General features: G+C 37.9%; 1 protein-coding gene across 1 annotated transcript in view; it reads right to left on the bottom strand.

Annotated features, from left to right (window-relative positions):
- Positions 1 to 1,858: 1,858 nt before the first annotated feature.
- The window catches only part of PAXBP1 (PAX3 and PAX7 binding protein 1), a 30,447-nt gene continuing 6,076 nt past the window's right edge, over positions 1,859 to 26,229 (bottom strand). Inside the window, 16 exon segments of the mRNA XM_037525021.1 lie at positions 1,859 to 3,035; positions 5,298 to 5,452; positions 6,232 to 6,378; positions 8,142 to 8,208; positions 8,562 to 8,638; positions 9,949 to 10,070; positions 10,730 to 10,874; positions 12,510 to 12,709; positions 14,192 to 14,307; positions 14,396 to 14,495; positions 17,828 to 17,951; positions 21,391 to 21,580; positions 22,087 to 22,304; positions 23,252 to 23,355; positions 23,885 to 24,106; positions 25,468 to 25,644. Of these exon segments, the coding sequence (XP_037380918.1) occupies positions 2,918 to 3,035; positions 5,298 to 5,452; positions 6,232 to 6,378; positions 8,142 to 8,208; positions 8,562 to 8,638; positions 9,949 to 10,070; positions 10,730 to 10,874; positions 12,510 to 12,709; positions 14,192 to 14,307; positions 14,396 to 14,495; positions 17,828 to 17,951; positions 21,391 to 21,580; positions 22,087 to 22,304; positions 23,252 to 23,355; positions 23,885 to 24,106; positions 25,468 to 25,644 (2,282 nt within the window). The 3' untranslated portion in view covers positions 1,859 to 2,917.

Genomic DNA, 26,229 nt, shown 5'->3' with positions numbered 1-26,229 from the left:
GACCATACCCATCTTCCTACCTAAGCCTGACTACCTGCCGCTAAGTGTCCTACCAGACCCTGATCTCACGCTTCCCAAGAGCTGCTTTCCACCGAAGCCCAAGAATGGCAGCACTATAAAAGCCAGGCTGCTCCTGAAGACATACAATGCCTCCAAAGTGCAATTTTGGGCTAACGACTTGTCAGCCCTGCTTATACTTTCTTAGAACTGTACCCATGTGTGGGACCTCCCTGGTGGCACAGGGGTTAAAGACAGCACTATCAAGCTATTGCCAGCCACTGCAGCTCCCCAGTTTGATCCTCAGCAGGCCAGGGAACAACCCACATGGTGCAGCAGACCTCTCCTGCCTCGCCCACTGCTCCCCCTCAGCAGCATATTTCAGTAGATCTGCCTGTTCTGCTCCTCACTCTCTCTGCTGAATCTTCTCACCACCCCCCACCTCTGGTCTACACCCAGTTCTTGTATGCAAAAATTAATATTTAAAAAAAAAAACTGTACCCATGTGACTTTCCTTAATTGCTTCCCTCTCCCTCTCTCACACATGGGTCAGACCTGCCTCATGAGCGCTGTCTCTCTCAGCTTTCTCCAGCTCCCTCTCCTATCCTCCTACTTGTTTCCCACCAATATCTCTCTTGCAGTTCAAATGCCATTTTGGTGACTGCCCCTCCCCACCTCCACCAGGATTAAAAGGCCCTGGAATGTTTACTCTCCCACTCCGATGGCCAAGAACTGCTCCCAGTTACATTATCTGATGCACAGGCCAAGAGAAAGCCCTCACGCAGAGCTGCAGGTGCGTAGGACACCAGTGGCATCAGCAAGGATATGGGTGGAGCACCTCCATCATCCAGCACAAGATGTAATCAGCTTTTATGAGAGTGAGTTATATTGTCTCAGAAAATAACTTTCCCTTTCAAAAACCATCCATACAAATGTTGGAGTTAACTCAGAAGACTGCTACAGAGAAAAGATAAAACTAACTTCATTAAAATGTGAACCAACCTCTGAATTTATCTTCTGATAATTTCCTTCCTAAGAATGCCCTCTACTATTTTAGGAATGAAAACTTCCTGGCTGAGATTTGAGAAGCACTTGTTTTATGTATAGTTCTCTGCTAAATTCATCAACTTACATCAAGGTATGGTGGGCAATCCTATTCCTAAAACCAAACCAGCCTGATGGATTTCATAGGATAAAAAGGAAAAAGTCTGAGTTACTGCAGATAGGAAAAAGTAATCAGTCTAAGTTTAAGGCACAAATGAGGTGCATGTTACATATGTATATGTACATACACACATATACATATATATGCACACTCATGTCTATATGTTTTATTCCACTGAAGTTAAGAACGATTGTTCTCAATATAATTCTATTTAGTAGGCCACTAAGATGCAACAAAAAATTCATCCAGAATGAGAATGTAGGGATAAGTAATATTCCCACAGTAAAGATAAGACTGGCAGAGCAGGGCCTCCCAGCGGTGCAGCGGTTGAGCACTGGGCTGTGAAGCTGTCTGCAGCCTCTGCAGCGCCGGTTCTATCTCCGGCCGCAGGCGAGGGTCCCACATGGCGCGCAAACCTCTCCTGTCTCGCCCGCTGCTCCCCTCAGCAGTGTATTTTGTCAGTCTGCCTGTTCTGTTCCCCACTTTGGCTCTGGTGAATTCTCTCACCCTCCCGTGCTTCTGACTGTACCCAGTGCTTGTATAAATAAATCTTAAAAAAAAAGATTGGCAGAGCAAATGGAATGCATGACACTGTTCTAAATACTGGCTGACTTGACCAAGGGTGCATACGCTTATACACGATCAGAATCATCTGAAATGCTCTAGAATTAGTCACCAGCAAAATACAACAAAGACTATATTTAAAAATTAATTTAATGCTTGGCTAAAGCTTAATTACATATATAATTATCAAACAATAGTCCTTAATTTCCAAAAAATTCCTCTTTTGAAAATCACAGAATCAGAAAGCATAAACTTTAAAACAAGTTCTTTGAATATTTACAACATGGTATAAACATTATAGAAGACCATGGGTATTAAATTGCCTGGGTGCGGCTAATCAGCAAGGCGTATTCTTTTATTGCATATATAACTCACATATGTGGGATTTTAAATATAATGAAAGAATACTAAATTCTGATGCATGAATTTTTAAGCTGGTCAGGTAGTAAAACCATGAAAAAGACAGGACAGTCAGCCCAAACCATGCAGTTAGGTTGTGGGTCTATTAATTCCAAAAATTAAACTTCGAAGTTCTTTTCAAAAGCCTATGTTGCATATATTATTTAGCGTTCTCATCAAACCCACATTTGACTGTAACGCTGATTCAAGGAAGAAAGTCCACCACTCACCCATGACTAAGTCTACACTCAACTCTCATTTTTAAGGCAGCACAGCTACAATGACAGCAACTGCTAACCAAAAGGTGATGAAACTTAGTCACTTGCCAGCCCTTTTCTTGCAACAGTGTAGTAATTTCCCTAAGACAATTTGCTACTGAATAATTTTCTGCTGTTAAAAGGCTTACTCTGTAGAAAAACACCACAAATTCCCAGTGTGGAAGTTAACTCCATGGTGGTATAAATATACATATGCATAATTACACAATTTACACTCACACATCATTTACAGAGAACAGTTAACCAAGAGGGTAAATTTGAATGACCATATAAAGTACTTCTGTAAACAAGGTATGACAGGCAGTAAGGAAAACATTCATAGGCTTCCTAGAAATAATCTCAATTCCTTTCATTCTGAAGAAACCGCAGTTAAGGACACAGTTGAATATTAATAATGTTCATTGTATTAAAACAAGAATCAATATTTTACAGTTTAAGAAACTTTACATATATACAAAATTTTTACATTGGGAATGGTATGTATTAAAGCAATAGGTTTTTCAGTCTCACAGATCTATTTTCCTTCAATCAAAGACTTAAATTCTTTCACATTGTGGTCACTTGCAACAGATGTAGCATGATCCAGAGCCCGAACACTTGCAAGGAGCTTTACTATCTGTTTTATATTTTCCCTAAAAGAGAAAAAAAAAATGTAGCAGCATATCATTAGTATAAAAAAAGTCTTAAGGGGAAATTTGTTAATTACTTTTTAAGGTTTTGCAATCAATTTTTTCCCAAGCACACACTTTTAAAAAAGGCAAACAAATATGTACAAACTATATACAGCAGGGTAAAATATATATATATATATCCATATTCAACAAAATGCCATGAGTTTAAATGAGTAGCCCAGAGACACAGACCCCACTTTCAAGATAAAAACACCTAAAAATCTCATTCAGCTCTGGTGGGGTAAGACAGGGGAATTAATCTCCAGACTATTTCAGGGCCCTTCCTCCCATTCCTTTCTCTTCTAGAGTCCCAGTTCTTTATGCCAGAACACAAATTATGTGTTCAGATGCGGCATAATTCCACTCCTCCATAATTCCCAGGAAGAACATGACCTGGTATCCTATCAGCACACCCAGCAGGCATTCTGATGCATTACTCAGTGATCCTCACTTCACACTCATCAAAATAACCTGGGGCTGTTAAAATACAGACCACCAGGCCTCACCCCCAGGGCTAACTCCTAAGGTTGGGATGGGGTCTGAGAAATCTATATTTTTAACAAAGCTCCAAATGCTAACAATGCTGTTGGTATAAGAACCACACTTCTTGAGTGACTACTGTAACATTTAGTTTGAACCACTTGTGAGAAACAGCATACAATGCTACATTTTAACTGTCTCTTCTTTCTATAAAGTTGCAGTAAGTACCTTTTAAAAGGGAAGGATTATAATATGTAACTTTGCAACCTATGTGGGATCTACTTCATGTGCACTGCATACAGCAGGTGGCTAAACAGCTGCAGAAGTTTTTTTCTTGGAGAAGTACTTATTTGTTGGTATTAAGGCCAAACAAAAACATACACGTATGTATGCACAAATATATACATGTGTGTACATACATATCAAAGTCTAAAAAGCAAATAGGATTTATTTAAGAAAATACAACACACTCAGTAAAAATATTAGTCAATAATTTAGCAAGCAATACCACAATGACACACACTAAGAATAAAGATAAAATATACACCAAAGTCTGTCCAAAAATTCTACACTGAAATCTGATTATTTACTTTGATTTTAAATTTTACCTTAAAAACAGCATATTTTTCTCTCAAGAAAATAAGGTTCTTTTTCATAGAAGGGGAATAAGGAAAATATTTTGTATTAGGTTATGGCTAATGATGTGAACTAAATGAAAAGGAAACTAACATTAGAAGGGATATGTGAAATATAACTTTCAGAAAGAAAATTTATTCAAATCATCCTAGTTCTAAGTTACTTTTTATGCTAGCGATTTATGCCAGAATCATAAATATCCAAGACAATGTCCACAAAGGGATGTTTCATTCATTCCTAGTTTATAACCCCTGTTAAAAACTGTACTGAGGGCCTCCCCTGGTGGCGCAGCAGTTGGGCACTGGGTTGCGAAGCCGCCCGCAGCCTCTGCAGCACTGGTTCAACCCCCGGCTGCCGGAGAGGGTCCCGCATGGCGCGCAGACCTCTCCTGCCTCCCGCTGCTCCCTTCAGCAGTGTACTTCGTCAGTCTGCCTATTCTGTTCCCCGCTCTGGTGAATTCTCTCACCTTCCCGTGCTTCTGACTGTACCCAGTGCTTGTATAAATAAATAAATAAATCTTAAAAAAAAAAAAAAAAAACAACAAAAAACCACACACAAACTGTACTTAAGTGGCAACCACAAAAATATCAAGAGAGACTTCTAGTCCAGGATAAGTACAGAACAAAAATGTTCACAATATAACCTTCAATATACTTTGGCTGTTAGTGACTGTCCTTTCTAGGGTGTACAACGGTGTGATAATAAGCATCCAAAGACCAGGATCCATGACATTCTAAAGGCTGAGACCTCCCCAATGCTCCAGCAAAAGACACAGAGAACAAAGAGTCATTTATTCTCGAGGGCTAATCCTTACTAAGAAGTCTTTCCATTAGGCCTCCATAAATAACATATTTTTAAAAAATTTTAAAAAATTGCGTAAATCTACAAAAATATAGAATGATTTGTATTTTTGGTACATACACCAATACTAAGTAAACATACAGATTAAAGTAAAATATAAACATGTGTCTATTTAAAACATTTTAATAGAATGGGTATAAATCTGACAACCCAAAGACTGTAGAAGTCCCGATTCATCGCTTCTCGGCCTTTTGGCTAAGATCAAGTGTAGAAGTCCCGATTCATTAAATAATCACAAGTAATTACCTCGCGTTTCTTTTTTCCACATCAGAGCATCCTATACTGTTTCTGTAAATTGTATCTGCCAAGTGTACAAGGTAGCGACAGAAGTTTTCTAACTGAGAAATAGTTCTTTCTCCTTTCAGATTCATAAACCACTGCTTGGGGAAACAGTTGATTACCTATGAAAAATGCAAAATAAAACAGTTTAAGCAAGATAAATTGGCTAAAAGCTGAATCTAGAGAATGGATATAGGGTATTTATGTAGGAGACTTGCTGCTGGGCTGTATTAACTAATTACTTTGAAGGGGCAGTCTTCCATTTCTTTTCCTTTTTTCCCTGCCACTTTCCTGACACCTCACCCCTTTGACCCTTTCTCTCACCCACCTCACTTATTAAGTATCTGGCTTTATCCAATCAACCACTGTGTAAATGTCAGTATCTGTTTCTCATTCTGACTTGCTTTACTACACCGAATTCCCTCAAACTCCTTCCACTTTGCTGTCAAATGGCAGCATTTCGTTTTTTGTTATGACAGAATAGCAGTCCACCAAGTGCTAGATCATATCTTCTAATCCAATTCTCTATCAGCAGTAGTTTGTTTCCATGTTTTAGCTGCTGTACATGGTGCAGTAGTGTAGAGCTTATAGTTTTTTGAGGTGATGGTTTCATGTTTTTAGATAAATGTCCCAGGGTGGAGCTTCTGGGTTGTTACTCTATTTCCCTTTTTTAGCTTTTTATGGCAAATCTAGATCACTTTCCAAAATCGCCATGCCCATCTACATTCCCACCAACTGTGTCACAGGGTCCTCCTTCTCCACATCCTCTCCACACACTAGCTGCTGGGTCTTTTTAATGTGTGCCATTCTCATGGTCAGATAACAACTCGCTCTTCAAAGAAAACTATTTACCTTAAATTACATGCAGTCAAAAACCACAATTCTCTCTCATTTAACTCACATTTTGGGCTTTTTTGATGCTGTCATCTCCATATTCTGAATTCTGAAAAGCCATGAGAATGTATCTGTTCAGTAAACCATCTATTGATAATTCCTGGAGAGTTTTATTGGAAAAAATGCCATACCATTGAAGAAAATTCCCTAATAACTGTGAAAAAAAATTTAGCAAAAAGAAATATGAAACAATTAAATCAGGTATAATATAAATGACATAGTAAGATAACTTATGAAACATAGTACCTTGGCAAAGCACTAATACATATGTTCCTTTAAAGGACCCAGATAGTTCCTAGAATGTCGGAGGACTTAAATCCTAAATTTTAATCAATTTAATTAAAATTAATATTTAAATAATCACATATAGCTTAGTTTAGATATAGAACATTTCCATCACCACAGAAGGTACCACTGGGCCAGTGCTAATTCTTAAATTAATGTTTCCATTCAAAATCAGGCCTAAGCTAGTCCCATAACATTCCCATCCCCACCCCTGGGCAAGACAATTCTTTGTGACTATAACACCGCTGGATTTCACTGCACCAGATTCTGTCACTTGGACTTCTCAAGCTATTCAAGCTCCATACATACAAAGTGGAAGCCCCCAGGCCATCCCACCATGAAGTCTAAGTTTCCAAGTATTTCTCAACTCAGTGAATGGTAATATCCAACTACTCAGGCCAGCCAGAAGTCTGAATGTCCTCCTTGACCTCTTTGTCTCTAGCTGTTTAGTTGTACATTTCTCAGTTCCTGCAGGCCTTTCTCTCCCCAACACATACATATAAGCCACCAGCATCTCCTTCTGGACCCTGCAGCTACTCAGGTGATTATGAGCTTTTCAACAGTCTTTCTGAAGCAGTTACATGAGAAAATGAAAACCCACAGAAAATGATTTCAGTGACCCTTAGTTAATTTTCCCAAGGATAGTACATACAAAAGAAGCTAGTACCACTGAAGATGCCCTGGGGGGGGGGAGGGGGAGAGTTCAGCATAGACAAGGGATTATGGCATCAGGTATTATTCTTTCACTGAACCAAGGTTGAGAAGGGTTGCTCAAGGACTGAGGCTGGTGTGAGTTAGATTCTTTTCTCTACTGTTTACATGGAATGACCTCGGGGAGAACAACAGTGTCTACTGATAGAGCTGTTGCAATCACTATGCAAATCAAGATACATAACACAATGTCCCCCAAAATTCTCCATGTCCCTTTGTAGTCAAGCCTATTCCTATATTCTGGCCATCCCCCTCTTTTTATTATTGTTGTTTTTTGGGTTTTTTTCTGTCTGTCTTTTTTTTCCCCCTATGATTGTCTTTACAAGAAATCTTGTGAATGACCTAGTTGCTTCTGTTATCATCTGGACATTTATCTCCTCAGTTCTTCTAGTTTACCCTGCTTCTCCCTCACTCAGGGACAACTCCATTTATTCTTTCAGCCTAATACCTTAAATATCACTTTAGGATATTGACCAGTAAAGATCCCTATGCCTGTGTTATATGCTCCCATACTGTCTTGAATGTCCCCTTTAATTCACACCTGCGATCACTTGCTAGCTACCTGTCAACTGTGCTGGATTATGAACTCCATGAAGGCCACATTTCTACCTGTTCAGTGCTATGAACCCAAACTCAGACAAGAACCTGGTCCTTTACTTTCCGAATAAACTGTGGTTTAGCAAGGCACTTGGTTGACTAGTTTGTTCCTTACTTTGGAACTCAGAATTTATTTACTCCTATAGAAATACCAAACCTGAGCAAACTTTTGGAACAAAATTAGTTTGTAAAGTAGAGACTTTGTACATGTAAACTGACTTAAGTCTATGGAGCTACTTAACAAAGTATATAATTACTTTTCAAAAAATAATGCAGGAATTCAAACAAAATCTGAAGCCTTTTGGATACCCTGTGGACACATACCTTAACTGAAGACCAAAACTGTCGTTGAAAAAACAAGTAAGGCCCAGAATTTTTGTTTTCCAAGACACTAAAAGAGAAACACCACGATCAAATATTTTATATGCAAGCATCATCATGAGAGCTCTCTACAAGCAAAATAGGTAAACAAAAGAAATAATTTTCAAACAACTATATTCCTAAAGATAGTAAGTTTAAAAAGTCATGGAAATTTATTCTGACACATGGAGAAAGAACAAAAAGTATTAGTTGCTTTGTTCTGTTTAAAGGGCACAATTTCCCCACTGAGCTTTAAGTCTCTTTGGGCTACAGAACCACATATCTTGAAAGCAACTTCAAGATAACTTCAGCTTTCCAAAATCTAAGAAGCCTTCTCTGGAAGATAATGAAGATTATCTTTAATGTTTTTAGGGGGTTACTTACTTTTTGGGATATAAGGGCATGAATACATCATCATCTAAAGTTCTTCTCATTCTCAATAAAAGTGCTTTTAGGTATACCTAAACAAAAGTGGATAAATTTTAGTAAGAGTTTGATAAAAGTTAAATTTTAAGAAAAACTATATTCCAAATTATATAACTGCATATTCAATTCTGTCTTCTCAAAATTTTTATTGAAGGCCCATATTAAACATGTACTGTTCTATGAATCTACCCCTCAACAACTATCAAGCAATAAAACCATTAGAAATTCTTCAACCCCTTAGTATACTATGTAAAGATTTAAGATCAGACACATAATTTTGTTCTTACTTTTTTTTTTTTAGAGATTTCTTTATTTATGCATATAAGAACTGCAGATGCAGGGGGTGAGAGGATTCACCAGAGATAGAGTGGGAAGCAGAACAGGCAGATCTGCTGAAATACACTGCTGAGGGGAGCAGCATGCAAGACATGAGAGGGCTGCTGTGCCATGTGGGTCAGCTCCCTGGTTAGGGATTGAACTCATGCCACAGTGGCTGGCGATAGCTTGATAGTGACATGTCTTTAAACCACTGCACCACCAGGGAGGCCCAATTTTGTTCTTAAAATGAGGACAATGAAAATGTACCAAGGTACCTTTTCCATGCCTGACTAGCATATGAACAGCTCGTGAAGGATGACAGCAATCTGAAGTTTGGGAACTAGCTATAAAACAATACTTAGTTATCTGATGTGCTGCTGAAATGTTGTAGTATTTATCAACTGTTACTCATTCCAGTATTTTTATCCCTCCTTCTCCTCTAAAAAGTCCAGTCCTTTTTTTTAAAAAAAAAAAAAGATTTATTTATTCATGCATGCAAGAACCGGGGTACAGGCCAGAGGTGAGGGAGAGTGAGAGGATTCACCAGAGACAGAGCGGGGAACAGGCAAACTGACTGAAATACACTGCTGAGGGGAGCAGTGGCCGAGACAGGAGAGGTCTGCTGCACCATGTGGGTATCTCCCTGGCCGGCTGGGATCGAACCCGCACTGCAGAGACCACAGACAGCTGCACAGCGCTGCGCTCAACCCCTGCGCCACTGGGGAGGCTCAAAAATCCAGTCCTTAAGAGGGTATTTAGTTCCGAAGACTGGAAAGGGGGTGGGTGAAGAGAAGGGTAGAGAATAGCAAAAAGAGCAGCTACGCAGACTAAGACCCTCTCCTTCTATAGATGTTAAAACTGGAAACAATTATGTCAAATTTTGTATATTTTAGGCTACAAGCCGGAGAACCAAACTATTCTGATTGGCTTAGAATGTAAACCATTGATTCTTTAAACTCTTGGACTCATTGTCAAAAGGGGGGTATGTGTGTGAGAGAGGAATCTTTATAGATAGTAATTAAATTACCTGTGTATTTTTGTTTTCTGCATTCACTACTGAAGGATATCCATTTATTAGTTTTAGTGTAATTCCAACCATTCTTGATGTCTGTGTTGTAGAAAAAGGATCCCACATATTTTCAGCTATCACTATTAAGAAAGAATTAGGGTGCGCTGAGATACAGAAATAAATTGCAGCCGACTTAAATCTGATATCAAGTAGTTGTCAACTTGTAAATGCTAATCCTGATCTATTTGTCCTCTCTCTATAGTATAAGCTTCAGCATTCATTGTTCTATTAACAATGGTAATGATGAAGATGAAGCAAAACAGTCCTCTTATTTTTCTGGAACCCAGTGAAAATAAGGGAAGGGGGAGGATTGTATATTTCTATATTCTAGGAGGTGGTGTCCCAGCACCAAGACTTTTAAATGCTCCTACAGCAACAATTCCTAATCTTTTGTGAAAAATTTGAAGAAATAATGAACCTGTTCCCCAGAAAAACACTTGTCCCCCTGCAAAACTCTCTGCTTCAGGCATTCTTTAAGAGTCCCTGAAATTCACCTATGATATTGCCCCCAACTCCAGTCCACTCTAAGGTGGTCTTTCAGTCCCAGGATAAGAAAACTCTATGCTTAGCTATCTGTGCCAGGTGTTATCTTTATCATTTATGATGCATTTTTAATGTAGAAATATGCTTGGGTTAAAAAAACTTTAAAATCTTCAAAATTTAAAGAAGATTTGAGAAACAAATTAAAACAGAATTAAGAAACCCAGTAAGTATAGGTGTTCAATCCAGAAATCTCTACCTGTTAATTTGGGGAGAATCACCTTTTCCACAATGGTAGGTAATAGCGCCACATCCACATCATCTTTTTCTTGCTCTCGTTCTTCACAACCATAAAAGAGCAAAGATTCAAACCATAGCATATTCTCAAAGTCACGACATTTTGCCTAAAAGATATTAAGAAGGTCATACACACATTTAAAATAGAGGCTATTACTGCCTTCTAGCCATAAGTGTAAAAGGAAATGGGTTTCACCTTCAATCATACACAAATTAACACTGGAAAAAATATGTGAAACTTTTGTTTTCAGACAACAGACCATAGGAAGTGCAGGTCCAGGCTCCTCAAAGAAAGGAATCAAGTAAATGAGCTCCGGGTCAGCAGAGCAGCAAAGAGCAAGAGACCCTAAGCAGAGCACAACAGTTTGCTGGAAACTAGGAGGTCAGGGAAGCTGAGACAGATGAAGCTGTGAGGCAGAAGAAGGAGTTACATAGAAGAACAACTCCAAAACCCATATAGAAGTCCTTTTGAGTCTTTGCTATCCACTACTAAGACACACAGGCACCAGACGAAACACCACAGGTCTGGCAAAGAACCTTTGGAGGTGGGAGCGAAATGGTTCCCAGAGCTCTTATTTTTTTCTGTTCTGTTTCCAGGACTTTAACCTTATTCCTCTTTTCTTTAGAGTTCACAGTCAAGCTGGTTAATCTCGTTAATACCCATGTCTCCATCCATATGCTAGTAACTTCCAAAACCCTATCTTAATTTTTTAAAGATTTATTTATTTATGCATACAAGAGCTGGGGTATGGGCCAGAGATAGGGGTGTGTGTGAGAGAGAGGATTTACCAGACACAGAATGGGGAATAGAACAGGCAGACTGACTGAAATACACTGGTGAGAGGAACAGCGGGGAGACAGGAGAGGTCTGCCTTGCCATATGAGTTGCTGCCTGGCTGGCTGGGGATGGAACTCGTGCTGCAGAGGCCACCCACTGCTTCATAGTGCGGTGCTCAACCCCTTGCACCACCAGGGAGGCCCCCCCAAAACCATATCTTAAACAAAAACACTCTATGTTGTTGAGTCTGGTCTCCTCCCTTATAAACCAGGCCAACAAGTCCTACCAACCCCACCTCCTTAACTTATCAATTCATCTCACCGTCCTGATTTCTAGTTCAGGTTCTCATTTCACACATGCTGCATTGAGCTTTCCCAAGAGATTCTAAGGTTTTCTAGGATTAAAGGACAAAGTTACTATTCATTTTTGTTCATATCCCAGTGTCACTACATAAAATTTTACCTGAGAAAGATAATATATGTAAATTGAAAAGCCAGAAGTAGCTTTTTTTTTAAAAAAGATTTATTTTATTTATTTATACAAGCACTAGGTACAGTCAGAAGTGCAGGAGGGTGAGAGAATTCACCAGAGCCAGAGCGGGGAGCAGAACAGGCAGACTGATGAAGAAATACACTGCTGAGGGGAGCAGCGGGCAGCAGGAGAGGTCTGCGCACTATGTGGGACCCTTGCCCAGCGGCCGGGGATTGAACCAGCGCTGCAGAGGCTGCGGGCAGCCTCGCAACCCAGCGCTCAACCGCTGCGCCACCAGGGTGGCCCCAGAAGTAGCTCTTAAGAAGGGATGGAACATGAAAGAAGAACCAAGATTATATCTAGATGTAATCGATATCAATTAATTATAGCCCCAAGCCTTACTCACTCTGAAAAATCTGACTTCTCTAGCTCTGAGATTAAAATTACCCACATATCATGTGATGAGGCTTTATACCTGACAGAAGTCACCTACCTCAAGAGGAGTCCAAGTGAGAAGCTGCAGCCTTATGAGAGGATTGAACAACTTTGGCAAACAGAGGCCAATGTAAGCATCCTTGTAGGACATGTAGTATTTTGAACGCCAAGCTTCAAACTGAGATTTAATACAATCGATTGAATAGAAACTCTCAAGGACATCTTCAAAAACCTTGCTGGACTCTTTTGAAATGCGATCTAAAAGCAATAATAGATCCCCAAATGAACCATATTTTAGTGTGTAGTAGGAAAAACAGTATTTTCAGTGTTTTCTTGTAGTTTGAGTATCAGTAACAGGCTCATTAACAAAGGGATAATTGTTAATTCCAACTGATGAGAGGACAGTGATAAGCTTAGGTTTCAACAACTGTTTTTTTTTTTGTTTTTTTTTTTTTTTAAGATTTATTTATTTATTTATACAAGAACCCCAGTAAAGGCCAGATTTGCAGGAGGCTGATAGGATTCACCAGAGACAGAACGGGGCACAGAACAAGCAGACTGATGAAATACACTACTGAGGGGAGCAGCAGGAGAGACAGGAGAGGTCTGCTGTGCCATGTGGGATTCTCGCCAGCCGGCCAGGATGGAACCCGCACTACAGAGGCTGCGGACAGCCTCACAGTGCGGCGCTAAACCACCTGCGCCACCAGGGAGGCCCTCAACTGTCTATTATCAGACCTAAGTTCAGGCAATCTGTTTTTCAGAGTTTCAATAAGTACCATTTTCTGGTACCACTGTTTTTAGGACTGCTATTGAAAGAAAATTGAATCCAGATGTGATATGAACAATGTTAGCTAATTTTCTTAGTGTGATGATACTATGATTAGGTAAAAAAGTATTCTTGGTTTTAAGAGAAATAGACTGAAGATTTTAGTGGCAGAGCCATGAAATACATAACTCATGTTCAAGTGGGTCAATAAAACACACATAGAACCACACAGAAAGTTAAAGCAAACTTGTTTCAATGACAGCAAGAACTGGTGACTGTGAGTGAGATATGGGTGATGACTGTGCTTTTCTTTCCAATTTTCTGTTTTTTTAACAACGTTCCCATTGAGACAAGAACACCACTTTGGATCAACTATGTCAAATTTTCCCTATATTTAGAAATGTTCACAACAAGAAAGTGGGAGAAACATAAGCTTCTCTAACTTCTAAGTTGTTTGAAGTAAATGTAACTCCAAATAATTATAGCCAATGGTGAGAACTGAATTTTTTGCTTTATTTGCAGCTCCAAGGAAATGCATGGCACATTAATGGTACTAACCATTCTTCATGATCATTATTATTGAATTGTCAAAACACTCCCTTAAATCCAGGGTTTCCTTCAGGGCTGGAGCCCTACCTGGTTTTACCTTCCCTTTCCAGACCAGACAGGCTGCATGAGGGCTGCCTTAGGTGTCTGACACATTTTCCCCCCACTTCAAATTCTACCTTTTCTAATGAGTAATGTCATTTATTAAGCAAGTGCTAAATAATCCATATGACAAGGTATTATTGCTGTTTTTGAGACCTCATAGTGATATTCAGTAATAAAAATGGGTGCCATTAGTACAACTAAGAAAACAGTGCTTAGTTGTAGTGCAGAGGTCATGAGACACCACATCAGTTCACAGTAAGAAGCACACCCAAGTAGAAAGCAAAATGATAACAAATCTCATTTCCAAATAAAAGCCTAACCTTTTTCCAGATTGAAATTTGTAATATCTGTAGAAGTTTCTTCATCATCACTGGAAAGGCCTTCGAGATGATCTGCCATCTTACCGGTTTGCTCTCTGGCTTGTCTACGACGAGTCCTAAACAACAAGCACTGAGTTTCCAAACCAGACAAAAGAAATCACTTCCCTCACAAAGCAACCGACAGCAAGCATTTTTCAGAATTACCTCCTGGCCTCACGTTCTGCTACCCGGCGTTTTGCATGCTCCTGATACAGTGCCCGGTCTCGTCCAAAGGAATCAAGATTTGGTGCCATCAGAGCCTTATCTGTAAAACATCAATTGTTCAAGTTAAAAACCTTCCTTCAACAATCATGAGGAAAGAGTTTGCACAGAATAAGCCATAATGATAGATGCTTGCTAATCTCAACAGCAGGATTCTACTGTAACTGATAAACCAGCTATTTCCCAGTTAAGAGCAAATCTCAACATTGTGTTCCCACAAAAGAAGTAGAAAAATAGTTCAACATCCCTAACAAATGCACCCGGGCCTACTATTTTTATGTCCAAGTAACAGAACTCGTTTATGCTATTAGGATGACCAAGAAAATGAAAGACCTAAATTAACTGTGCAAAGGGAAAAATAATAATTACTTTTTCAAAGAACTTAAGCATCACATGTTAAATGATACAAAATGACAACAAAGAAACAGGCAGAAAAGATGAGCAAAGTTTGGCTGCAGGTGTTTAATCTCTTATTCTAATTTTGCTTCGTAGAATTTATTCTCCATTACTGTTTTTAGAGCAAAGGCAGAATCAACACTGTAGACTTTACAAGCCTTGTATGAATTGGACCAATATATGCTTTCTCTCATAGCACAATTCCCTTGTTTCCTCCTATTTTCCATTTCTCTTTTTTTTTTTTTTGCTTAAAGGGAATTCTCTGGCTTCAGCTTCCAATCTTCCTATTTAAATTTGTGTTTCAGTTAGCCTATTTTTCAGTTTCCAAGAGAGGGTTCATGTTCCAAGAACATTCCTTCTCTACATACACCCTCCTCTACCGTGTAATGAGTAAGATACCTTCCACAACCTTCCCGAGGCAAATGCTTAACTTTCTTCAGCCACCTGCACTGTCATCGTTTCCTCAGTCCCCTTGGTCTTATTCTCACGCCAGCCTCCCTAATCTTGCAAACTTTCTGTTCATAAATAAGAAAGAGACTGACACTCTGTGGATTCAGGTAGGAGTTGTCTAACAGAGGTTCTCCACCAACTCTCTGGGTAGGAAGCCAACTACTTAGCTGGGAGCCAGCCACATGATAGCATCTCTAGTTCTTTCCTCTGGATCCATTTGCCTTCTCCAGAAAGAGCTCTCACTGCCATCTCTCCCCTAAGGGGGAGGAGTGCGGGACCCTGTGTCTGCAATGGTTCCTGTATTTCTACATTGTAGTGTCACACTCTGAAGATGCTTTGCAATCTAGGGAATAGTAACGGGAAACAAACCAACCCAGGGATAGGAGGGGGGAAATCACATGCAGAATGAAAGACATCAATTTAAGATTTTTGCAATACTCCCTCCCCCCGCTCCATTTCAGAAATGTCTCACTAATACCAGCAACAGGAAAACAAAATGCAACTTCAGTGTACCTTACTATACCCTACTATTATTTAAAGTCTTCTGTTTCACCATAAGTTTTTTATTCACATCTCAAAACACCTCTACTAAAAATGTGCTACAAAGTCCACTAATTGTAAAGAAAGATGAGTAAACAAGGAATTTGCCCCAGCTCTAGCTCTCCTGTGAGTTCACTATACACTTAGATGAATTAGCTAAACATTCCCAAATTAGAGTTTTGCTTCTTTTAAAAGGTATCCTTTATTAAAGGAATACTTTAAAGAATATTCGTTATTAAAATACTTAAACTGTTGCTCTATTTATAGGTTTTATAAAACCTACATTGAGGGAGGTATGGAAGAGTAGATGACTCAAGTGACAGCTGTCTTTATTTCTCTAAGAACTGCATGTGGTAATTATGTGAAGTATTCACAAATGTAAACAGATGGCTTTCAGGCTGTTTTTGAATTTCTTAAAAGGCCAGGACAGGAACTGATACTTTAATGTCCCAGATAATTTTCTTCAAATCTTTGGTAACTAATGAATACTACCTCTAGGACAATGTTTTTTACTTTCTCATTACTTTCTGATTTTTTTTTTTCAACTCTCAATCAAATTAGCATACATCATTCACCCCTGTTTCAAATGCTATCTAGGTAAAAATCCTAAACTATGAAAAACAAATTATAGGCAGGAAAACATATTTGATGAACTGTACAGCCCATGCAAACGTTCCCTTCGTAGATATAATGGTTACCTGTAATCTGCCCCAGAAATCTGGTTGTCTGCATCAAAAGTGATCTGGGAGGGATGCATTCATCATTTAGGTGCCCAATTCAGCAATAATTCAATCTGAAGCTTTTAAGCCGAAATAGAAGGTCAAGTCCTTCATATGGCTCACAGCTGACTCTGACTCAGTAGTGAGGCCACATTACCACTTCTCTGACACGCCGAAACCCACCCAGCAAAAAAAGAAGGGTCTTTTCTCAGGGGTTCAGTGTCTCTAATTTAGAGGGCACCCTGTGTGACAAACCATTGTCTTCAGAAATAGTTGCACTACAGCCCTTCACAGTTGGATCATCTAGGGTGGTTGTTTTAACATGCAGATTACTGGAAACCATCCAAGACCTAGTAAGAATCTTTGGGGACTGGACCAGGAAATCTGCATTTTAAATTAACATGATGGGTAAATCTGATGCACATTTCCATTTGAGAACTGCTGACATGGGCAACAAAGAGATGACAAAAGAAGCGACAAGAAATCCGTGCTCAGAAAGTTCTTATTAGAGCACCCAAGGATATGAAGGCATGGAAAAATGGAATCAAAGGTTGAAAACATCTTGCTACTAAAGAGCCTCAGCTGAACTATTTAATAAGAGATTTACAATTAATTTTGGTTTCCCATAACACATCATAATGAAAAGAAATTCAATTTCCAAATTTTATACTAAAATTCTGCAGGCATCCACTAAAAAAACAAAAAAACAAACAAAAAAAACCCCAGTATCCAAGCCAAACTAATTTATACATATATTAAATAATTTAAGCATAAAAAAATTTGATTTATACAAGTTAAACTCAAAACTCCCCAAATCTTGGAGTTGAATCAATTGTTACATGACATAGTTCCCTTTCTCCCCCTCCAAAATTTCCCAGTCCCTAAAATTCGTATCTTTCATTGTGATCAACAAGGGCATTTGTATTGGTGTTATGAACAGGATGAAAATGAAAATGGGGAGAATCAATTAGGGTCAAATACAATGTGGCTTTAAGATAAAATATTGATAATGTCTCTTCTATATGCTAAATAGTGAAAAAATATGCCCAGAAAAGAGTGACAGATTAGAACGTTTTTTAGTTCCCTTGCAAAGCGATATTTTCTTAAATGTAATTCAAGATAGGTTATAATTTTAGATCTACCTGAGGTAAGAGCAAGGAAATTTGTCTTTTTTAAATAAAAATGCTTTGAGATCTCTAATTTTCAATTAGGCTGTACTAAGTAAACAAGGTTGTTTAATGAATAATAAAAACCTTCAAGATGGACTGACTTGAATGGCTTGAAAACTCCGAAGATTCATCTTTAATATCATCTTGTCGTCTTTGGACAAGGCGGGAAGCTCGCTGTTTGTACAGCTGATGTATTGCTGATTCAAGTTCATTAATCAGTGGCACCTGTGAAAATACAACACACTCCGTAACACCAAACTCCTCAGCTGCTTACTTATTTGAGGGTTCCATACTATTTCCGGATTTCTGAAAAAGTACCCCCTCTAGGGACAGAACAATCATGAATTCCCAGTGGGACACAGACAGCAATTCAATTTTATGATATTTAGGAAACATCACTTCTTCTTTCAGTCCATATATAGAGCTATAATGTCCGGTGCCTAGTTATTGGAGCAAAAATTTGGTTAGGCAACTTAACATTTAATATTATTAAAGAGAGCAAGTAAAGATATGCTGAAATTTTTAGTGCTTTTTCTTTGGAATTAAAATGTTTTAAAGTTCACTTTTAACACTTTTAATTTTCCAGCAGCATGATCTGCCTCACTGTTGTCGCAGCTGAGAACAGGAATCTGCCCACTGCCCAATTCTGAACATGTACCCTGTTCCTCCTCCAGTCCTATGGAGCAAGGAACTCAAAGGAATGTTACACTGTTTTGCAGCTTTCTTACACATCTTAAATGTGAACTGCATTCGTTTACATCAAATAAAATTTCTGGCTATCACTAACCTACCTAAAATCAATACCTCACACTGAGAAAGTTTTTCTCTTCGTTTCAAATTTATCTGTTTTCCATATTTTATAATAAAATAATAAAATTCTTTACATGAATTGTTGGTTCATAAAGGCAATGCATTTTTTCAGGTTACTATCCATAGCTAAGCATTCACTTGGTTCATAATGAATACAAAAACCTATAGAACATGAGTCCTAACTTAATAGAAAAATACATAAAATTTTCTTTTATAAATACTTATAACCAAATGCTATAAAACTTTCATAAAACACTAATGACCACCACACATACCTGAGGAAACCAGAAATTCTAGTTTCCTGATGGTTAGTGCAAATGGAAAACACATTATTTAGAGTTTGGGAACACTGGCACCAAGTGTTATAGCAGCTTCCTGACTGAACAGACTGTAAATGGAAAATAAAAAAAGGCAGGTGGAATACAAAGATGTCTAATAAAAGCAATTTTATATACACTTGCATGATTTCATTGCAAAAGTAGCAAATGTCAAACTGACAAGTCGTTTAGTCTTTAATATGCCACACTACGGGCAACAATGTCCCCAAATCTGCACTGATTATCTTCGACAGCTGAGCCCAGAGACTCCTTAAAAATTACTATACTCTGACTTTTTAAGTAATGACTGTCATATCACTGAGACTTACACTCTCCCTTCTGCTTTTTCAAGCCAGGCAGGTCTGAAAACCAATGTACCTAGGTACCTAAGGTGAATCCTTTTAACCCTAGAGACTTTATATAAGAGCTACACACCCGAGCTTGTTATCGTACAGAATTAAAAGCCTTTTTAAAATTCTGCCTCAGAATAAAAGCCCTAAAACACATTTTAGCTCTTATTCATGTGATTTAGCTCAAGAGAATACATCATAACAATTTCTTTTCTTTCTCCAAATTCAAATCTGTTACTGGCTATTATGATTTCAGGACCAAAGTTTAGGCGAAGAACACAAGGAAGATGACTAGAGGGCAACAAACCAATGCAAAGTTAAAACAATCTGCAAATAACTTAAACTCTAAGTTCACAATTATCTGAACTTTTATAATGAGGAAAAAAACAAAATAATTGTTTTATAGTCTTAACCTGAAACGACGTTTTTATAATATAACTTAAATAAATATTAAAAATCTAATTGTTCCAAAGTTTCCCCATAACTTATGATAGTATTAACTTGGCAACGCTCAATAAAATGGAATGCACATGAAAATGTCAAAATGAAATAAAATACTTATTTTCAAAGGGAGAAAAATCCACCTCATTTTAACTACAGTGCAGTCACTTTAACTACAGTTTACAGAGTAGTGAAAACTCTGAAAACACTGCTGTAACTCTGATATAATTCTATAACATTGTACTACAACACATTAGTACAAACTGAAGTAGACTTCTCTAGGAGGATAAGCAATGAGAAAACACACTATGAATTATTTTTAAAATAGCAAGTGTAAACTATATGAACTAGATGCCTTCCTAGCCTCTTTAATTCAGGAATGGTATATTCTAGTTGATCAAACCACTGGCAACTTTTTTAAGAATTCAGTTTGCAATTATGAACATGGAAGTTTGTTTAAACAAATTTCAAAACGAAGGACAAGATACTCCACAAAAACAAAGAAAGACATGATACTATACTTTGTGGTAAAGATCACAAGGCATAGTTTAAAATAAAGATCCTTTCTGTTGTTTAAGAGGAAGCCAGCTCCTACCAAGCCCAGCGGGCTCATAGGCTTAGGTGGGAAGGACACAAGTACTAGCTCTGACAGGTTATGTCCACTTCTTATCTTGACCCTTGACCCCTGCGCAGACTCAAACTTATGTTTCTTTCCTAGCTCTCAGGCTTGTCGCCCTGAACCACGGATCTGTCAGAAGGGACAGCATGGTTCAGATGTAGCTGCTGATCAAGATCAGCTGACAAGGACAAGAACATGGTAAATCCCACAGGAAGACCTGGTGAATACTGGCTCAGTATGCATCTAATCAAAAACTGACTGGAACCATTGAGATCCATAGAAAGACAGTCTGATAGTGTTTCTTTTGTCCTTGGCTAAGGGTATTAAAGCAATCCACAAACATACTGAAAAATGAAAATGCTCATTTAACCACACTACATGCTCACAGAGCCAAGAAAAAGGGAAAATGTGTCTACTAATCCTGTATCATTTGAAAGTTTAGCAACAGGATATTCAAAACACTTAGATTTTAATTTTTTAAAAGATAAGGTTGCAGTATCCACAAACATTTAAACTAATGCATCTTAAAAAAGAAAAATCAACTAAGAAGAAGTTAGAGTATAGAGGAGGTTCTGTTTCGAAAATGCAAATGATAAATGGCTCAAGAGAATGCAAAAAAAAGTGCTAACTTGGAAGAAATGAAATTATATTCAATGAATGGTTTCTGAAAATGGATGAAGCAGAGGTGTATTTAGATGAAAATTATTAATGGCAATCAATGTTAGGTTAAAAAATAAAACTAGTTAAAACTTTGCAATTTTAAGTATACTTAGAATTACCTGCAGAAAGTTTAAAAATAAATTTAGACCTGAACCACAAAAAAGAAAAGGCTATCAGATGAGTTCTTCATAGAAGTCTATTAATTCAGGGCAAGCCAATACACCGCTATAGTAAGGCAAGACTTGCCAAAATGTTAAGTGTTCTGAATTAATCAGTTTTCAACAAAGACCATACATTGCCCCCCAAGGTACAATGACACTAATGAAGTGAAGAAAATGAAGCATGACTTTTCATCACTTCTGAAGTTGAATTCATTTTCTGAGACAAACAGAAATGATCTACATAAGGCCATCTAGACTTCCCTATTTTTGCCTTATTCAAAGAGATTAATATTTTTGCATTCTTACCTTTTCACTGAAACACTCAAGCAAGTCTTGGACATACCCTCGCATTTCTTGCAAAAATTTATACCGTTCACCAATACCCCCAGAAGACCCTTCTAATCTTTCAATAGCCCTGGTAGAGTCCACTCGGCTTTGCAGATGTTTCTCATGCTGCTGTCGGTTTGTTTTGTGCAATTCTTTCATGGAGTCCAACCTTAAGAACACAAAAGGATAAATATAACACATTTACATCCAAAAGTCTATGCTGTCAGGACTCTTGCAATAGCAATAATAATGCATTTAGTTCCACTATTAGAATATAAAAATACTTGGAATTGCATCTTTTCATCTGTACTGCTTTTTTCTCAAAAAACGGCAGGTTACAGACTTCATATAGTTATTGGTGGGCTAACCAAAATCTCACTGCTTTGCTTCTCCCCCCATATCTTGACTACACTTTTTCAGAGTCCAAGAGGTGCAAACTCAGAACTGTCTTCAACAAGATCATGGAGTGGTATTTTTTTATAACTTTTCGAGGCATCCACAGAAGTAATCCAAGAAGGTAGCAGACCAAAGTATGAAGTCATCTTCTGTTTAGCTTTTGAAGATGGGTCAGTGAGTCTTCTTTGCCGATATTCTGCATCTGCTACCCCAGACTACATGTTGCCTGAGGGAACAGAAAGCTAGAGGACAGGTCTTTAAGAGGTTGATCTGCCCTACCTGTCTTTAAGCTGTTTCTTTACCAAATCAATAGTAACGGGAGTCATCTCATTACTGGGAGTTTTGAAAGGGACTGTATTATCTGTTTTTTGAGATTTGGCATCAGATGATCCATAGGCCGTGTAACTGTAAGGTATGCCATAGGACGAGCCATAAGGCATTGTCTGGTAGGTGTTCTGGTAGTACATATTCACTTCAGTGGGCTGACTTGCTTGAACCTGGAGAAAAAGAGGGGAATTTATCAAATCAGTAGCTAAAACTTTTGGGGTGGGGGGACATCATAGCCATTTAGGGTTAAAAAGACACAAAAAAACTAAGGGTGAAAAGCATATACATTTTCCAAACAATATGTAATTACAATAAGTAACTGTAGAATTCTTCAAAATCAAATAAAAGTAGGGTCATAAAAATGTTCTCTTAGAGGATTAAGAGTTTATTTCTATAAATTTTCAGAAAGACAGTATGAAAGAAGTTCAGAGTTGGAGAGACATTAAAAATTATCCATGGTTACCACTTTATCAACAAGAGGATGAATGACTTCTCATAGTCACAGAATGAAAGAACAAGCAGAGATCACAATCTAAGACTCCTGACACTTTTGCCAGACTTTTTCTCACTAGACCCTACTTTTTTAACCCAAATGTATGCAAAATTTGGCCTCAAAACACTAGTAACAAAAACATGTATGTTCATGCATCCTTTTCAACTGTGTACTTTTATAAAACAAACTGTTACAACTATTCAGGAAGGTTTTTTTAAAATCTACAATGTTTTTGCATTACTGAGAAATTTTTCTATAGATGTTACCAAAATCACCTGGAGGTCTTATTACTGGGCTACAGAATTTCTAAATAGGGAGTCACAAGAGGGTGAGAATTTACATTTCTAATGAGTGCCTAGATGATATAGATAATGCTGGTCAAAGGACCACTTTGAGAAAAAATTATCTCAGAAACAACAAATTTTTCCAATATGCTAACTATAAAAAACGAAATATACAGTTTTGAAAAGCTTATTACGTATGTAGCGCTAGTGATTTTCTTAATTATGTAAGTTGTATGAATGACAAAGACTCAATATGCAAAGTGTTTTCACTTTTTTAAAATGGACAAAAAAACTTTTTTAATTTATCCTTTAATTTTTGAAGTTTAATTCTTTTTCTTACCTGAGGGATATTAATTCCTTTTCTTATCTGCTCCTGTTCCCATCGACTGAGTTCTTCATCTTGTTCTCCAGTCACTAAAGCATCATCATCACTCCCCTCAATACCTGCAGCCATACGTAGCCAAGAAAAATAAATACCAGAGATGCTTTCCTGACACTTCACAAAAATTAAACAAAGCCATTGTTATTAATTCAATCTTACTAATATGACTATCATGATTCCTCTCTTACAGCTAATACTCCTGATTTTGCTTATCTTAGCCACAGAATCCAAGGCAAAAGGTAGCATTATTGTAAGTTTAGATCTTTGGATTGTTTCCTAAACTCTGTGAGCTTAACATCACCTCAACATAGGGAAGAACAAAACCCACCCACTTGAACAATGATGAGCTGATTACAAAATTTACATGTGCCAACTGCTTAGCACAGTAACAGCCATGCAGGAGTGTTTAGTAAACATTAGCTTTCACAGTCATGCCAGTTTCCAAAAAATTCCGTAAGGCATTTGCACCATAGCAAGAACAGTCCTCTAACACAAAACAGTTAAGCAAATGCAGACACTTGTATTTGACTACAGTCAGAAATCACATTTAACAGCAATGTAATGAATGGGCTCACTATTAAATCCTGTTACCTATTTCCTCGGCAATTTTTTGTCTTTGTGACTTTTCTTTTACAGAAAAAACTATACGGCGTTTCTCATCATCATCTTCATCATCACTGGCATCATTCTCATCTTCTCTGACCAGGCGACCTTTTCCAGGCTCACTGTCATGAGGCGTGAAATCACCCAATTCCCGGGCCATTTGGCGCTTTTTCCTAGCAGCATGTATAAAAGCCGCATCTGGAATTTCTCCTGGAAAAAAAATGGTAAGAATCATAAAATATCTCAATATTACATTATCAAGTATCTAAGTATGACGGTTAAAATAATCTCATTAAGACAGCCCGTACACAGTGATATTCCAATGCTGGTTGCTGGAGCCCCCTTCCAAACTGAGCCTGCTATCCAAATGATTTACTTTTAACTTAGTTTAAATGGAAACAGATTCACAAAGGAAAGTAAATATAATGGCAGTATGTATGGAAATGTGGGAGATTCACCAAAGCAGCTTTACCTGCAATTACACGCACGCACGCGCGCACACACACACACACACACACACACACACAATCATATTCCTAACTTAGAAAACGGATTTAAAAAGGTCCCAACAATCTCATGAATGTAAAAATATCAGATTTCTATTGTATTTCTCTTGCAATGTTACCCAGTTCACCTGTAAGCATGATGAATATAATTCTGTACCTCCTTTGCTTCATATTAAGACAGAAGAAGCCTTTCTCCATAGTGTTCTTTTGCAGAAATGTAAGTTATAACGGTTAACAACATTTAAGGAACAGATTAAGCATAATCTACTGTGTAATCAAACCAAATGACCTCTTTACCTATAGCAAAAATTAACGCCTTATTTGCCTAATTGTTATTTAAGCAGTATATGACAGCCCATCATGTGAACGCATCTTAATTTTTGAAGTCATTCCTTTCCTGCTACTCATCTTTTCCTAAATTTTGTTCATTATGAAAACATTAGATCCCTGGGATGAATTTTCTAGATAGTATGAAATTATAGAATCGGAGCACATTAACATTTGAAACCTACTGATTCGTTTTGACAAATAGCTTTCCATAGCCACTGTACCAATTAGAATGGGTTATATCTATGTATGTGACTTTCCACAACTTTACCACCAAGAATAAATAAACATTGTTAAACATTATAAACATTAATGAGTCAAATGTTACCTTCTCATAATTTAAAAGTGGCTACTAAGCACTTACTCAAAAGCTGATTAGCCAGTGACTAGATTTGCAAGCCATTTCCTATTGAAAAGTAAAAACGGAAGAAAGTATGGACATACAATAATTTAGTTTGAATAATGGTTCTAAGAAAGTTAGTCTTAATCTGAAATACATAAAAAAAGACATTAGTAGCATTTATCCATTCACTTGGAAGCCCCATTTTCTTTGATAACAAAATTGCCTGTCTGAGAATGTCTTTGGAAAGTCGGGAAGTTTCTAGTTCTCTTTTCCTTCATTTGCAAAAGGAAACACCCATAAGAGATATTGCTTAGCCAGCTGCTTCTTTAACATCTTACTGGTCATTCATCCTTCAAGGGTCACCTGAGCTCTAGGAAGTACTTGTGAGTACACACCTGGACGGAGAACGTTCAGAGAAGACAAAGCATTTGAAAATGCCCCACCAGCCTTTGGCTTCTCCTCCTCCTTCTCGCTTTCCATATCCATTTCCTCTTCTCCATGCTCACTGACGGCGACTCCGTCTTCCTGACTGGTCTCCTTAACATGGCCTGTCTTGTCCAAAGGTGGTTCATCTATGTTTTTTAAATAAGCAAGCAAAATATATTTAAAACCAAATTCATAAATTGAGGTATTTCTTATTCAGTTATGGGCTCAAATTCATTCAAGTTTGAAGAATCTTAACTAATTTTATAAAACTCAAACCAATGAAGTACAAAAATGAAATGTCAACACACTTTGGAGGTAAAAATAGCAGGGAACACAAGGATATGTGAGGCTCTGCTCAAAGTTACCTTTAGTCATCAAAAATTTGATTCATTTATCAAAACTATTCCTCCCCATAGATAATGACTGGTACCTTTTCAAAGCGTTATTTATTTATTTTTTTTCCATTTTTTTAAGAGTTATTTATTTATACAAGAACTGGAGTACAGGTCAGAGGTGCGGGAGGGTGAGAGAATTCACTGACAGAGTGGGGAACAGAACAGGCAGACTGATGAAATACACTGCTGAGGGGAGCAGCGGGCGAGGCAGGAGAGGTCTGCCGTGCCATGTGGGTTTCTCCCTGGCTGGCTGGGAATTGAACCTGTGTTGCAGAGGCTGCGGACAGTTTCAGAGTGCAGCACTCAACCTGCTGTGCCGCTGGGGAGGGCCTATTT

This window comes from Talpa occidentalis, unplaced genomic scaffold, assembly GCF_014898055.3.
Source record: "Talpa occidentalis isolate TD23 unplaced genomic scaffold, MPIMG_talOcc4v2.1 talOcc4.4, whole genome shotgun sequence".
Taxonomy (NCBI): Eukaryota; Metazoa; Chordata; class Mammalia; order Eulipotyphla; family Talpidae; genus Talpa; species Talpa occidentalis.
Note: the sequence above shows the minus strand (reverse complement) of the source record. Positions and strands in the feature narration are given on the sequence as shown.